Source organism: Pelmatolapia mariae, linkage group LG10_11 (genome assembly GCF_036321145.2).
Source record: "Pelmatolapia mariae isolate MD_Pm_ZW linkage group LG10_11, Pm_UMD_F_2, whole genome shotgun sequence".
In the NCBI taxonomy this organism is placed as follows: Eukaryota; Metazoa; Chordata; class Actinopteri; order Cichliformes; family Cichlidae; genus Pelmatolapia; species Pelmatolapia mariae.
The window spans coordinates 16,544,902-16,562,293 of record NC_086236.1 but is presented as its reverse complement, the minus strand read 5'-3'; the positions used below and the strand labels follow the sequence as shown (position 1 = coordinate 16,562,293).

Genomic DNA, 17,392 nt, shown 5'->3' with positions numbered 1-17,392 from the left:
AGTACAAAACCAAAAACACTGGGTCACCGACCCAGGACCGTCGGTCAAAAACAGCTTCTTCCCCTGGGCCATTCAGACTGTTAACAAACACTGTCCTCCCCACACCCCACCCCTGCCCACACACGACCCAATCTGAGTAACCCTTATCACTCAGGCCACTCACACATAGACCAAGTCCTTTGCACTGCTTGCAAACTCTCTGCATCCCATTCTCTAAAGTGTGCCTTTCTCTTGTTTTCTAATTATTCCTCCTATACGTAAATATTTCTCGTGTTTGTTGTTTATTCCTGCACCTAATAAAATATATATTCCTGGTGTGGAGCACACACAACTTCATTATAGAGAAAAGGACATTAAAGAAACTGCTGGACATTATGAACAATGCTGGGCATCCTCTGCACATGGTCGTACACAATCAGAGGAGCCTATTCAGCGACAGGTTGCTTCTCCCAAAGTCAAAAACTAACAGACTTAAAAACTTCTTTGTCCCACATGCCATCAGACCAGGGCTCTAGACTAACTTTTTGCCATGGGCGCACCGGTGCGCCTAACTTTTTAAAGTTAGGCGCACCGGCACAAAAGTTAGGCGCACTCAAATTTTTCAACCGCATCACTTAACACCGCAGTTTTACATGTGCACTTTTTTGGGAGGGGGAAGTTGCAGTCCATACAGACAATATTAATTTCTAAATTATTAACTAACAATCTTGTGCTTAAAATACTTTGTCAATATTGTCGAAAATGTTAAACTTAATCATCATCTTGGCTCCTCTGACGACCTGTTTACTGTTGCATGCTGCCGAAAAGCAGTGGGGAGAGGGGACACTTGGGCAGTGCATTTATTGCAGCATATAATGTGTTTTCTGGATACACTGTGCTTTTTCAGCATTCAAAGATTGATGGCACTGTGTCAGAGCACTGGCTATGAATTTCAGACGGATCAGGCCTTAACTTAACAGAAAAGTTATCAATAGTTCTTTTCTTATTACAGCTACATCCACTTCTGTCAGGCCTAGGCTGCTCACTAGGGCTGGGTATCATCACTGATTTCTATAATCCATTCGATTCAATTTTCCTCAGACAGTCAGAAATATTATAATTCTGATTATTTATCAGTACTGATACATGTGAGACTTCATCAGAATTGTGAACCTCACAGCAGATGCCTTTGTGTCAAAGTAACTGAGAATAAAACACAGAAAAACATGAAGGAGATTTTTCTGACCTGACCTTTAATAGCAGATAACCTTAAAATATTCTGCAATATTCTGTAATTTTGCACAATTTTAATAAGTTTAAATTTCTTCAGTATTGAACAGCAGAAATTAGGCTTTCTTGTCCGAGGTCATTTAAGTGAAAAAAAAAGAAAAGAAAAAGACAGCGGCCGACAGCGCTGTAAACAACGGTAGACTGGTGGGTAATAAGTGAATGAATAATGCAGAAAACAGAGATTTGAGACGGGACACTGTTCTTGAAATACAGACAGAGACAGCGAGAGACAGACAGAGAGAGAGAGAGAGAGCTGTGCATGAAGTGTGATTTTATCGTGGTGGAAGCAAAACAGCAAAACTCAGAGGGAATTCATGATGACATTGATCAAATGTGAAGCGTAGTTTGCTGCTTCTTTTGCTGCTGGCTCGGTGAATTTTGGTTGGAGAGAGACAAAACCTGCAGCTCAGAATCAGCGCAAAAAGACGTAAACACAGCGCGGACGGTGGGCTCGGTGAGCTCCGACAGCGTGTCCGTACGGGCCGTTGGGTGAGAAAGCCGAGAAAGACAAAGCTGATTCTGATGCGTCGGCTCGCTCTGTGTTTACGTCTTTGTGTGGAATCTGTTAATGAATCGATATGCTTTATTCAAGCTACTCACCTCTCTCTTCCACCTGCACTTTCAACTGGACCACGGCCAATCAGAGAGGTCCCGCCCCTGACTATGTCTGATTGGTTTAGTCCACGATAGGGGCATAATGTGTGTCTGTTGTTGACCACACAGAGAGTTGCAGAGATTTTTTTTTTGTTACCCGAACAGTTGGTCGCACCGGTGCGACCAAATATTTTTTTTAGTCGCACCACTGAAAAATTTGGTCGCATTTGCGACCAAATTGGTCGCACTCTAGAGCCCTGCATCAGACTGTTTAACTCCTCACTGGAGGGGAGAGGGAGGGGAAACAGAGGGACTAAGGAGGGCGGGAACAACTGAGCTGTAGTGCTTTTTTACACTGTGCAATATTTGTTTTTTCTTATATTCGGCTGTGCAATAATCACTGTGCAATATACTCAAATGTGCAATTCTATTTATCCAAATTGTATATTCTATATTTATATATGTGTATATATGGTTTATTTATGCTTATATCCGTACTCTCGTTCCCCTTATTGTATCTGTGACATGCAACTTCTGTCGGTGCTGTGCTACTGGAAACTGAATTTCCCAGAGGAACCCACCCGAGGGATTAATAAAGTCTAATCTAATCTAATCTAATCTAATCTATACATATAAAATGACAATAAAGGATTATTCTATTCTATTCTATTCTACAGATTCAGATAATGGACTTTCTCAAACTTGTGTGAATATCTTAAAAATGCTTGTAAAAACTTTGGCCCCATGAAAGAGAGAATAACCTTCCTCTTAAAACAGCAAAACATTCACTTCTTGGACTGTTTTATTGTTGACTAAGCTGTTCATGAATATATGTTTGCATTTTCATTATAGTTAAATTCCATATTAAGTGCACTTGGCTGGTATCACTACATAGATCAGTCCATTGAAGTAGTGGATTTTACTATAGCTGTTTTCACAGAAAATAGGCACAGTGTTGTCTCTGTGCTCCATGTTCACTCTGCAGCCATGTTCTCCCCTGTCAGCCGTGTCTCCTTGTCAAGTCTCTGTGTATGTCTTCTGTTTCCTGTTTTGTTCTGATACTTCCTTGTCCTGTTCTCATTACATTCAGTTTTACTTCCTCCTGGTCTCCTTATGTCAGATTAGTTCCAGCTGTGTTTCCCTCCTGTTTCCCATTCCCTCCTTACTCCTTGTTTATTTAAGCCCTGTGTTTTTCCTCTAACTGTTGTCATGTCGCACATCATATGTACCCTCTCTGTGCTGTGTGTGTTTCCTCAGTGCACCTGGTATTTCCTAGTTTTCTGTTCCCAGTTTAGTTTCCTAGTTTTTTGATTAAGTCTCATGTTTCTAGTTTCTTGTTTTTGGTTTTGTTTTTTGTATTAGTGTAGAGTTTTCCCAATGAATAAAGCTTTGAGTTTACCATTTGTGTTCAGGTTCTGTACTTGGGTCCTACATCCTGCCTGCCACACAGCAAACCTTGACACTTTTTTATTCATTGTGTTAGGCACTGAACATTTGATGTGCTTTTAAACAGTCAGAAAGCATGGGCAGTAATTTCTAATATCAAACCAATAAAGCAGAGTTTTTAAAAACACTGTCTATCATATGCAGCCTACAGGAAATTAATGGTGTAAATGTGAAAGTTTAAGCATGCATGGAAAATATGAGGGATTAATGCTTCTTTTTTATTCATTATGAGACAGGCTGTGTTGTGTGTGCTAGCATACAGTGGTCAGATATAAAGGTAAATGCCATTCCTTTATCAAATGTAATCCATTACATCATGGCTATTTGTCACTCAGAAATTTAGCCCAAATCATGTCATAATGACAGCTTCTAAACTCTCATAATACTCATCCATTGAGGATATTTTGGAACCAACATTTAACAAGAAGGACCAGATGGCTCTGAAAAAGACGGCTTTTAAAACATTTTTATAAGATACTCGGTATTGCCAGGAGTCTTGTGTTGTTATATTGTTAATCTCAGTGCTTCTGAAGAAATGCTGTATTTAAATTAAAGGGGAATCTATGATTAAGAACTTCATGTATGTGTGAGATCAGTAGTCTATGTGTGTGTTTAATGCATGGGAATAATTATTGCATACAGAATGTATTTCTGAAGCAGAGACAGAAAGATGAGAAACACAATATCCTGTGTGAAAACCAGTTTCACTGCAGCAGGATATAGTATGAGAAATACAACCACACAAGGCCACCAACATATTAAGCACCAAACCAAACCTTTTAGCACACACTTATAATATCTCATCATATATCTCATAATGAATAAAACAAAGCACTCATTCCAAACTCTTCCTGGGCATGTTTAAAGTTCAACACACTTTATTTATTGAATGTTATATCAACAGTTTGACTTGACAGAACAACAAAAAAACATCCCAAGCCCCCGTCCCTCAGAGAAGTCAGGAGGGACATAAATGAATAGTTAATAATTATAATAAATAAGCAGGTCCTCAGTATTTCTGTTTTCTTCCAAATACCCTCATTTGCCACATGTTGAGCTGCTGACATTGTTCAAATACAAACCCTGAAAATTGTGTCGCATCTCTGTGAACCCACTTACACTCTCCATTGAATAAGAGTAGCCAATGACACGTCTTTTCACCTTATAAGGATGAATCTTTTAGCTATCACTGTACCAAAGGCAATGACATCCAGCCTGTATTTTGTGTTCATGACATTGTTCGTCAAGCCTGACACGTATTGTCCTTTACCTGTTGCAGGGCATTTAAAAAACAAAACAAACAGCCAACATAAAGTCATCTTTAAAAAAACTAACCAAAACTCAAAATTCCCCAAACTCCAAAACATGATCTCATGCTCTTATAACCAGGCATTTTAATGTGACAATTTTACTGTTACAATACAATCATACTTTATCGCCCCAGGCCATCCCCCACCCCCAAATTAAACAAATACTGCAGAAGAATATTCTGAATGCAACTGCAAATGAATAACATAATAATCAATATTGAACAGTTTAATAAAGAAAAAGTCAAAGATCAGATCTGGATTTAAGCCACACAATCATGTTTTATATATTTTGAAAGCACATGCTTTTGATTTTTACAAAGATCACAGGAAAAAAGGGAAACTGTGTCCATAATTTTATAGTAAACAGCATAAACAATAAACATGAAAAGAAAAAGTGTCTATAGTGCTATAAAATACAACAAAATACATCAAGAATCAATTTACATCCTAAAATTACCAATATTTCTGCCTATTTTAATTCGATTTTAGAATTTCTTATTCTACTCATGCAACCTTTGTTTCATGTTCAACAGACTGCTGGATTTCTAAGCATAGGTTAATACAGTGGTTCCCAAACTTTTTTTGCTAGGCCTCCCTTTGTTTTACAAGAAAAATGTTCGCCCCCCCCCCCCCCCCCGCGCGTGCACGCACAAACACATCCTCCAACCACACACACCCATATTTTGCTCCATTGCGGTTTATTTCACACCTCCATCATTTAGTAAACAATTAAGCAAATACAAGTAATCTGCAATAAATTACAGGTAGTAAGAAAATAAACTACTAACTCTTTTGCGCTACGTCCGCACCTACACGGGTATTTTTAAAAACGTAGCTGTTTCGTCCACACGTAAACGGCGTTTCGAATCACCGGAAACGGAGATTTTTTAAAACTCAAGGAATACAGAGTTGTCAGGCAACGTCAAAGGTATGTGCCTTTTTTCACGTCACGCTGTGCGCGACGTTATTGTTTACATGAGATGAATTGCAGAATGGCAGATAGAGACAAAATACTGTTTCTGTTAATCTGACTATCTTCAACTTTTACACGCTTACATTTACACACGCAGCTACTGTCCCTCTATTTAGAAAGGCAGAGGCGTCATGCTGTAATTATTTTACGTGTAGTTGTTTTTTTTCCTGTGTAATAATATTCAACATTGATATCAATACATTTTTCAAAACATGCCTCTCTGTGCAAAATGGGTTCAAAAACATAAACAACTGTGGGATACTGTTTGTCCGTGATTTGAACCGAGGGAACAAATCGTGGCAGGATCAGCCTGATATTATTTGTATCCCGCTGTAACTTTACTGTATAAAGAGCTAACATCTCCAAAATGTCAGGAGTAGTTAGTCATTACAACAAGTGTTTGTGGACTAAAAATCAAGAATGTGGGATACAGTTTGTCCGTGATTTGAAGAGCCCAGCGTGTGCTCCCGACGCAGGGAAAACCAATTATGCAGGGGAGACCTACCTTGGCACTTGTGCAGGTGAAACCAAAGGGAAGATATGCTTCACCATATTTTCCAGTCTTTGGCTTAGAATGAAGTTGGTTTGGAAACATATTCAGCTATGCTTCATCTCCTGCTTTGCGTTTCTGTAGGCGCCCCGTGCCAGCAGTCTCCAAGCGTTTTGTCCCCCCCTCCCCCTTTTCATACTGCGCCCCCCCTGCAATGGCTCTGCGCCCCCCCCCAGGGGGTGGGCCCCACACTTTGGGAAGGTCTGGGTTAATATGAGTAACTAAGTAAATGCTCTTTGTAAATAAGGCTTTTTACAAAGAGCAAGGGTTGGCGTACTTAACGTTTTAGTCAGTTCCATCTTGGCAGATGAAAGAGCTGCAGAGAAGGCCTCCTCCCAGGAACAGAAGTGCTGTGGTGATCCAGCCAATATAAAGCGAGGCTCCCAGTTCCAGAGTGCCATGAGGCAGAAAGTGGTTGAAATTATTCTGGATGGTGGCGGTGGTGGTGGTGGTCCAGCAGATTGGTATTAGCACAAAGATGCCTGCAATGAGACAAACAACTCCAGAAGCCATAGCTATTTTACTCCTTTTCCTTTCGTCTGGCACAAAGTTGATGAATTTGCTCCCAGCAGCACCAAGCAGGATCCCAAAGACACCAACGATAATGGCAATGACAATGAGCGCTCTAGCAACCTCCAGGTCTTGACTTATAGGCAGAAGTGTTTTCTCATACTCTTTGCACTCCACAATCTGTGCACTAAAGGTACTACAGACTTTCCACAAACCTTCAGTGAGCACCTGGGAATCAAAAATGCTCGATTGCTGGAAGATTTTTGTGACTCTCCACTGTGGAAGTGCACAGATGACAATGGTCCCCACAAAGCTGACGATGGCCAAGGTCAAGCCTAGAAGGTGTCTTACACCAGCCGTCATAATGAAACGTTCTCTTTATCTCTTTATAGATAAAAGATGGTGTCTCCTTGAGAGCTGTAGTCATTTATCTGTGAGAGAAGATCTGAGCAGGAAGTGGGTTTTATGTGGGTTATTTATGCTCGAGGAAGAAGCTGACTGTGGCTTCCTCCCACTGGTGATACACTGTAGATTTTTCATTTAAATACTGGCAGCAGGTTTGCAAGTACTTTATTATAAAATGTATAATTGTTTTGTCCTTATTTTGGCATGTGGTGACTTTTAGAGAAACACAGGCAGGGATTATCATCATCTATCAGTGTTAAATTGATTAATATTACTGCTGAATGTGTTTAAGACTGAGTTCATTTTCAACACTTTTTTTTCTGTTTAATGTTCAGCATCATATTCTATAAAGGTTTGTGGTGACTGAGGACCAGGTACTGGCTCGGGGTGTGTCATCTTATGCACAAGGTGTCTTAATAGGGGAGAGTGGGGTGAGTTGTGCCAGTTTTTACTTAAAGTGAGGCCATGACAGTAATGCTTCCAAATAAAACATGTACATATAATTCAGGATGTTGTCCATCCCTGGAAACCATAACTGTGGATCTGAAATATAGATTTTAAGAAATATGGCTTTCTAAAAAAAAAGTGGTCCTGCGGCAGAACTTGCTCCTGGTGCGGGGTAAGTTGTGCCTTTGGAGAGAATAGCTTGGGGCAAATTGTGCAATTGATTATGAAAGTAAAACAGTATATTTTGATCTCAGAAACTGTAATGCTATATAAAAGCTAAATAAATTTAACATAAAATGACTTATGTAAGGTTTATTGAAAGTTATTTTACAACATCAAAGGCCAATTTATACAAGCCAATTCTACCACTTGAGCACATCAAAAGTCAATTTTCTTAAACAAGGCCTGGGTCAGATGACCTCATGTTCAGAACAAAATGAAATTCAAATGAAGACAAAATTAACTGCAATTCTCTTCATAGCTCTTGCCTACTCGATAACATCAAATTGTTGATGTTACCCACTGCTGCCTTCTGGCTGTACCGCCAAGTTTTTGTGGTGTGGGTAATTGTTTTTTATGCACATCTTCTCCAGGGATGACTCCATCATCATTTTCTTTGAAAGTGAAGATGGCTTTTCCATTCACAGACCTATTACTACTTCACCTTAAAAGCTTTGCAACAGTGTCAGCATCATCAACCAATCCACCGTAGTTGTAGGATTTGGTTTTGCTTGCAAAGTTCCCAATGACAATCACAATTACTTTCATATTTACATATGTCAAGCTATACTCTTCAAATAAGTACCCAACTTTGCTTTGCTGTGAGCTATCTGCATTTTGATAACTGATAATTAGCATTTCATGGGGAAATAATTATTAATGTTCCCTATTAGTTTTTCTTAATATTTGCACACTTAACCCAAACTGATATTGCCTCTGATATTCCTGCCAGCTGGATCAAAATCTAATTTCTTTGTGCATACTCAAATACCCTGAACTGGCTTTATAAAGGGTGCTAGTGCCTTTAAATGATCTGCCAGCTCTTTCTCCATATGTTTGTCAAAGTTTGATTGGCAAGTCCAGATCGTTCATATCCTTTTATAGTCTTATTTCTTTTCCATCAATCTTTTTTCTTCTCCATGTATTGTCTTAACGTCATCCTGAATATGTTCATCTTCCTCAACACCTGACGAATGGACTTCTCCACTTTGTTCACTGCTCTGTCCATGTCCTCTAAAGGAGTGGAAGCCCTGCCTGTCCTCCCTATTATAACTCTATTATAATATATATATAACCCTATTATAACTATAATTTAAAACATTCATAAGTTGGGTTAAGTTGTGTCACTGGCACTTATTACTTGGAACTCTCAAAGCTACATACAACAACATCTACTGCTTGTGAGATGTATAACATACATTTAGGTTCATACCTAACACCAATAGGATGCACATAATTAGCGTTAGCTTTACTTTGGTACATTTTAAATTATGTATTTTTTACACCACTGCAATGCAGTACATTTGGTGGGCTGCAATTTTAAAGAAAAAATACTTCAAAAACAGAGATGACTGAGGATTGCAGGAAACAGAAGTTTCCCATCTGTGTTGAAAACTAAAAAAGAGAGAAACAGAAAAAGAATTTGTCTTAATAATTTGTTCTGAAAACAGCATTTTGTACAGAATTACACTGCCTTAGTGGCAGCAGTGGGGTCAGATACTAAACCTGTGTGAGCACAGAAGATGGCAAACACACACTTTCTTAATTACATTAATGTATTTCATGTACTACAAATGTTTTTGGACAATAAATATAAGAATAAAAGTTCATCTACCCCGGGTCTAAAACATACATAAGAAATACACTATACATATAGTTATATTTTCTTGTTATTATTTAATCAAACAGTCAACATAGTTTTTTCACCCAACAAAATACATGTTAAAGCACCACAGCAGTAGCTCGATATCAGACAGAACTGTCGCATGATATTAAACACAAGATGTCAATTCAGCTCTGTAGAGTTATAATGAGGTAGTTGAAGTTTCAAGCTGTTCTTAATATTTTTCACCGCCAGATGTCACCAAAGAGAACTGTATTGAAAAACTTTGAGTAATTCGGTTTTCAGTACAAGAGTCAATTCTTCAGAGAACTTCATGTCTTAACTACTTCACTACTTCACTACTTAACTTTATACCAGATCTAATCACTCCATTCAGAAATGGAGCAGAAAGTTCTTCTAAAGCAGGAAAAGTCCTCCTGTGGACAGACCATCAGAACACAGCAAGCACAGCAACACCAACTGACACTTACGGGAAATGGAGCTAGTGCAGAGAGAGACACAGAAAGAAAGGAAAACCCTGGCAGGCATGGGCCAGCACAAAGCCACTTGCAGACACACTGCTGGCCCTGTGCTGGCCCAGAACCGTTTCAGCTCTGCCCCCAGATGTCAGCCTAATAGTGATGGGATTTCCGGCTCTTTTTAGAGAACCGGCTCTTTCGGCTCGGCTCACTAAAAAGAGCCGGATCTTTCGGCTCCCAACCGGCTCTTCAGGTTGTTTTTGTTGCTTTAATTTATTATCAAGAACAATATAAAATTATGCACAAAAGGAATTACTAATGTAAAAAAAGTGGTTTTATTTATATATGTTTATATATAAATATATATGGTGGCCCCTAGAGACAAAGCACGCACAAATTCCAAAGCACATTGTTAGTGTTAACTGAACTTCCAAAACAGACAAAAAAGTGCAAAAAAGTGAAATAAGACAAAACACTGCAAACCACAACACAATAAAATATCAATTAAAATATAAAAACAAAAAGAAGATGCACATTCTCTGTCATATGGGCCTGCATGAATAAACTTACTGAATCCTTTATCATCCGCAACTGAAAATAGTTGTGGATGATTACTATACCTTTCTAATGTGACGTTGTTGTCTCTGGCTCTCTTTCTCTCTCTTTCCCTCTGGCTCTGTTCCTGTGCTACTGCGAGTGTAACTACCGCCCCTCCCCCTTCTGCTCAGCGCAAGCACAAGGCTGAAGTGTGGAGTGAAGCGGAAAAAAAGTGCGAGAGAGAGGGTGAGAGAAAGAAAAAAAAAACACGGATCCCAATAAGGAGCCGGCTCGCCTTGTTCACTTCAAAGAGTCACTCTAAGAGCCGTTTCGTTCATGACCGACATATCACTACAGCCTAATGTGTACCTTAATCAAGCCATGTAATAACAACATGTGCCGGAAAATAATAATGCAAAAGTAACATGACAAAACTCTGTTCAGACAGTGAATGGAAAGATTCTTATACAGCGCTTTTCTACCCTCCCAGATTACTCAAAGTGTTCTATACAACATGCCACATTCACCCAATCTCTCTAAACTGTGCCTCCAAATATATTCACACTCTTGACTGGAGGAGCCAGGGATCGAACCACTAACCTTCCGATCAGTAGGTGACCTGCTTTACCTCCTGAGGTACAGCTACCCAGTGGCAAATATGAGTAAACCCTCACTAGGTTGTGGATAAAGTGTACACTCATGAACCTGTCAAACCTGCATTTGAAACGTTGGCTACCATAGCAGTATAGTATTGCAACGTGGCATTTGGATCTTCTAACTAAAATTGGAAAATAGGAACTTAAATAGCGCCATCATTTCCAGACCTGGCCCACATCTGGTTGACATAGAAAACTAACCTGCAACAAGTGTGTGAATTTATTGTTATTATTAATTTATTATTTTATTTTTTAGGAAGGGGTGGTAATTCATCAAAAAAACAAAAACAGACATTGATCTAAATTTTCCATGAAGTTAAATACATTCATTACACCATAGACAAGTATTGCCCAAAAACATTATTTAGTATTATTTGTAATTAAAAATTTAATGTCAAAATTATTCTACAAAACAACTTTTGAAATTTCTCCAGTCTAAACGAAATCCTTTTGGTAGATACCGGTTGACATAACAGATGTGTTGAAGTAAAACTGACACTTTGTCAACGCTGACTTGTCGTCTATGATTAGATGTAACACACATGAAACTTTAAAAAACTCAAACACTTAATTGTCTTTTTTAATGTATCATTTTTAAACTTTTTCAACTTTGGCAGTGTGGTCTTTGTTAACAGTTTTTTAATCATCTTGTTGTTTTATTTTTCAATGCAAAACTCTACAATGTTCAGTTTTTGCAAACTCATTCTTACTATGTTTATTAAGCTGCTTTAATGTTAAAAAGGCACCAAAAATACATAATATTTTGCATGCTCCAAAATATTCATTTTCATTTGATATAAATTTCACTTGTATACAATCACACACAAAAATATATTTTTATTGCAAAAGCATATGTAAAAACAATTTCATGATCATCAATATTGAATCAATTTAATAAAGAGATGATAGTCAAAGATAAAACATAGACTTACATTGAATAGATTTCATAGCAGTTTTAAATGGTCATAATTTTGACTTTACACAGATTCTTGAAAAAGTCAAATCTGTCTCCACACTTATGAACAACAAAAATAATAAATGAAAAAAAAAACAATACGAAAGGTGGTTACAATGGTGTAGGCCTTATACCTTAAAATAGATTCAGAGTCAAATTACTCAGTCAAACTGTAAATATTTCTCTCTATTTGAATCTGATTTTATACTTTGTTAACCTACTCATTCAAATGACAAACTTGAGGTGAAAACTTTCATAACACCTTTTTCTTATTTCCAAAAAAACCAGCTCGATGTATGAAAATAGGCCTTATTTAAAAAGCAATAAGTAAGGCCTTGCTTACACAGTGTAAGATTTGAGTTTTACTCGGTTCCATTTCTGCGGAAAAAGGAGCTGCAGACGAGGCCTCCTCCCAGGAACAAAAGGACAGTAGTGAACCAGCCAATGTAGAGTGCGGCTCCCAACTCCATCTTTTTAAGTAGCAAATGAGCAAGACCAGAAGTAGACCAGGTAGGATGAAAATGATCATTGATGGTGTTGGTTGTCCAGCTGACTGGTATGAGAAAAAAGAAGCCTGCAATGAGGAAGGCAATTCCAGAAGTCAGAGCCATTTTGCTCCTTTGCCTTTCGTCTGGCACAAAGTTCATAAAATTTCTCCCAGCCACACCAAGCAGGATCCCAAGGACCTCAATGATAATGGCAATGATGATGAGTGCTCTGGCAGCCTTCATGTCTGCAGGTAACAGCATATACTCGTACCCCATGCACTGCATTTCACCTGTTGGTGAGATCCCACATCTCTTCCATAAACCCTCCACCACGGAGAAGGGCATTTCATAATCCCTGAAGGTTTTCATGATTCTCCATGTGGGGAGAGCACAGCTAATGATGCTCCCCAGAAAGCCAATGCAGGCCAAAGCCAGGCCTAGAAGCTGTCTTTCGCAAGCTACCATAATGAAGCTCTGTGACTCTCTTCAAGGAAGATGATGTGCTCAAAGGAGGTTCAGTAATTTATCTGAAGAGCTCAGAAGGAAGTGGTTATCAATTGGTTTTAATACTCAGAATTTTACTGTGGTTTCCTCTGGCCGTGTTCACACTTTTAAAGGAGATGACAGACTTATTGTTGCCTCTGAGATGAAACCGATTTCTAAAGAAAGTGACACATAATGACAAAAAACAGCACACAGAAACTTAAATAACATTGAAATTAAATAATTTGAAAAATGCAAGTAGTATTTAATTGTATCATACTAAATATGAATTATGAAACATGCTACATCTCCATTACAATTATAGTTTTACTGTTAACTTTTTAATATTTAGAACTTCATGACAAACTAGTCACTAAGTTAATTCAGTGCAAATAAAGAATTCTAAATTTGTTCATTATCACTGAAATGTGTGAGAGTTATTCTCAGCAGATAGTAATATAGAGTTTCCAGGAAGAACTTATGACTTTCAGAGTGACTTTATTGATGGTTGTAGGTCAACTTGTTGAAAGAAAGTTTTGAACAATAAAGTGTGTTTCATGGAGAGTGGCCAAAGGTTCCCTGCCTAGATGCAGATTTTGATTCCTAAGCAAATAGTGCAGCCTAGCCTTGCTCAAAGCCCATAGGAAATGTAATCCAAGTACACCAATGTAACTTTCTGAGTGTATTGGTGCACCTGGGCTACATTTTTCATGGGATTTCACTTTGCTGCATGATCGTCAGACAAGCAATCATCTCTGGGCCAGTGGATTTTGTAACATAAGATCTTACTGTGACTGTGCTGACTAGTTATGACTTGGTGGTCTTTCTAAAAAAAGGTCAAACTGAATAAAAAGGAATCTGATTTGTGAGATCAGGGGCCTCTGCATGCAATGTGTGCAAATGTGTGTAAATAAGAACCACATGTGGTCCTCTTTGCTCCAGTTTCACTGTGGCAACATGTATACTTCGCAGAAACAACCATACAAACCAGCCACCACAAGTGCAACATGAAATCAAACATTTTACCACATGCTCAGAACAATCATTAATCTTTTTAATTTCTTTAATTTTTTTCTCCTTGTTTGTGCTGTTAAATATAAATTCTTGTATCTTTATTGTAATCTTTATGTTTATGTTTTACTAAGAGTTTTCTTCTTTCGTTTGCCTCCCGAATTCCTCTCTGTGCCCCTCTGTGTCTCTCTACGTGAGTGTGGTTTTGGTCCCTCTTTCTGTTTGATTCCTTCATTTTAAACATTAGACCCAGATGTAGGTTTCATAACAAAGACCCGAGTCTTTGTCAGGTTGTCAATGTTTTCTCATGCTGATGTGAAACATTGTGGGGAAAAAGGTTAAGAAAGAAATGAGTATTATTGAAAAGCCATCTGTTTTGATGCAAGTTTTATATTAATGTTACTGTCAGACATCACTGAGGTGATAATTCAGTCAAGTATTGGCTAAATTACTTGTTTATTCCCTTCATTCATCACTGATTTTTAACTAAAAGCTTTTATTAATGCAGAGCATTGTTATGAGCGGAGGACTGTAGCAGCAAAGACAATTCATGAATCAACACGCTGAGCTGAAGTTAGCGACCCCATAAAAGTAGTCACCTTTAAGAAGAAACAAGTCGAAATCTTATGAAATTAGAGAAACTTTGGGTTAGTATCTTTCCCAAGAAAAATGTAAAATGCATGCAGACTGAGAGCAGCCAGGGATCAAACCACAAACTTTCCAGTTAGTAGAATTTGGCATATCGACATTACAAATAATAATAATAATAATTATAAAAATACAACTTACATTACAAATAAGTAAAGATTGTACAACAATACAACATGTTTGGTTTCCTGCATGTGTTTTCCAGAATCCATTTTGTCGTCAAACTTCATTACATTGTGCATTAGGTTCTTGGAAATGATAGATTTATGTATCGACTTCCTTGTATGGACGCTGGCGAAATCAGAGTCTACAGACAGACACAAGAGTCTGAGGAATATTGGAATTTTCGACTTTGTCAGACCACAGGTATGCTTGTCTTGAAGAACTCACTCATTAGCTAACTCTTAACTTAGGAAAATAGCATGAGGCTGTACCTTTTTGGCAGGCTTAGCATAGCAGAAGCTATCAAATTATCAGAATAAAGCACAACAAAAAATCACATCACATCATGTCTAGATTCATAGTAGTAGAAGATACTTGCAACAAGTCCCAGTTGGACTTGTGTTGAAGTGTTCATGTTTATTTAAAATTTGTGTAAATATTCATGTTTTAAAGGTTTTTTTTCCATAGCAAACATTTAAAAAATATTTGTGTTGATTTAAGATTTGTGCTTTTTCTTCTCTGACCTGTAAGATGCTTTACATTGTTTGACCTGTCGTGCACTCGCCAGCCGGCGAGCCCTGGTTTAGAAACACAATCAGGTACTAGGTCACCTCTCCAATCAACAGGATGTATTACTTCTGTCATGGGCCTGGGTCTGGGGACCCATGGTTTATGTGTGCGTTATGGACTTCTGTACTTTTGCAGGTCTGTTTTGAGGCTGGCGGTCCCCGCTGGTTACCTGGTTTATTTGTTGTGTCCTCATGTTCCCTGTGTGTGTGTGTGTGTCTGTGTTCTGGTCTCTCTGCAAGTCTGGGCCCAGAGAGTGGTGTCCCTGTCATGGGGCTTGCCGCACCTGGAACGCAATCACACAGCTGATCAGTCTCATCTCAGGAGCAGTCTTAGCAGAGTGGCTGAGCACCCCTCAGTGCTGGATCGTTGCAAGACTTCCCGCTAGTTTCCCAGCAAGTCAGCTGAAAGGCTGAGTCTGCCACTATTGTGGGTTTTCAAACAGCTGCCTATGTGAACATATGGGTTCAAAATAATCACTTTTACTTTTTCTTTGCTATGACAACTATCATAACTATTTTTTGGATAGGCCTTTGCCATCTCAAGTTTGGCTTGATATGGAATTTGCTCTGTCTTGGTCTATCTGCTTGATAACACAGTGACCATCTTTGCCCTCTTTTTTTTTTTTGGAAAATTTTAGCTGTTTCTGACTCTGGGCCAAGCTTCTTTAGCAGTGAAATCACAAAATTTCACAATTATTCAATTTCACCTCCTGTGCTTTCTATAGGACTCTGAGTAATAGATTTTTTTTACAAACCTGATTATGTCCCAGCCTTCACAACCTTTTGGTGCTTAATATATTCTATGGTTGTTATTGTCATGGTCCTGAGCCATTTTGACCCTGTTTGTTTTGTTTGTGTTTTTGTGTGTGTGTGTGTGTGTGTGGGGGGGGGGGGGGGGTGGGGTTCTTATTTTGATCATTCTGAATTATTTTTGAGTTCACTTGTATTCTGTGGTTCCTAGGTTATTCTGGTGAGTTTGGTTTATTAGATTTCCCCTTGTGTCTTTGCTCTCTCTCTCTCCCTCTGCATATCTGTGTTTATTTAGTTGTGAGTCCTTGTGTCTTGTTTCCCCTCCTTGTTTTATTCTGTTTACCCAGCCCGTCATGTCTGTGCTCTCCCTCGTGCTCCTCATTCTCTCTCCCCCTCCAGTCTGCGTATTGTGTACATCCTGTTTTACTTAGTCTCCCATCAGTGTATGTCATGTTGTGTTTGATCCTGCTCTGTCTCGTTATGATAATTCATGTCAGCTGTGTTCCCTGTATGCTCCCACGTCGTTATCTTTGTGTATTTATGTCCGCGTCTCCCTTAGTTCCATGTCACATCCTCCCTCATGGTTGTGTACCTCTCAGTGTTTCCCCCAGTGGGTTATTATTATTATTATTATTATTATTAGTTTTGTATCACCTTTTCCCTAACAGTGAATAAAGCTGCATTTTGAGTTGGAGTTTCATTTCCCGTGAGTTTGCGTTTGGGTCCTCTCCTCCCTCTGCTACACAGCCAGTTCATGACAGCCTAAATCAGTCAGTTAATACAGAAAAAATATGTACATTGAAACAGCCACAAATGGTACAAGGCCACAACCTAGTGCCTGTGCCGGTGGTCAAATGGATGGATACGTGTTTCTTAAACTACTCTAACTTCTTCTTTTTCTTTCTCAAAGATCATTGAGTTTCTCTATAGTATTATCAAGGAATATATGACCAAGCCACCAAGTGGCTCTCTCTTGGTGTTGGCTCTCTGTGGTATGACTTCCTGTTACAGTAAACAGTAAAGTTTTTGTGTGACTTATAGGGTTGCCAAACGTCCCTTGAAAAACGGAATCGTTCCGTATTTAGAAACAAAAGTATTGAGCTGAAAAGGGACGCACTTTGTCAAATGGTGAAAAAAATAATTTCACACACACAAAAAAAAAAAGAGCTAAAAAATTCCCCACACTGGGAAGGGTGAAGACTATCGGGTCGCCCAGCCCTGGCCATGAGGTGTCCCTTATTTATTTTTCAGGGAGTTGGCAACCCTAGTGGCTTATCTCTGTAGGCAATTTTTAGTAGGTCTTATTTTGTAGTGTAATTTCCATGGCT

The 17,392-nt window shown here is 38.7% G+C and overlaps 2 protein-coding genes across 2 annotated transcripts; both read right to left on the bottom strand.

Moving 5' to 3' along the window:
- Positions 1–6,427: 6,427 nt before the first annotated feature.
- LOC134635615 (claudin-9-like) lies at positions 6,428–7,015 on the bottom strand. Its single transcript, XM_063485013.1, has one exon. It carries the CDS (start codon positions 7,013–7,015, stop codon positions 6,428–6,430), a length of 588 nt encoding a protein of 195 aa, XP_063341083.1.
- Positions 7,016–12,315: 5,300 nt separating this feature from the next.
- Positions 12,316–12,906, bottom strand: LOC134635287 (claudin-4-like). The gene has a single exon (XM_063484684.1). The coding sequence runs from the start codon at positions 12,904–12,906 to the stop codon at positions 12,316–12,318; it is 591 nt and encodes a 196-aa protein (XP_063340754.1).
- Positions 12,907–17,392: the final 4,486 nt, after the last annotated feature.

Coding starts and splice junctions, on each gene's coding strand:
- LOC134635615 (XM_063485013.1), bottom strand. CDS start 7,015: ATGACGGCTGGTGTAAGACACCTTCTAGGCTTGACCTTGGCCATCGTC.
- LOC134635287 (XM_063484684.1), bottom strand. CDS start 12,906: ATGGTAGCTTGCGAAAGACAGCTTCTAGGCCTGGCTTTGGCCTGCATT.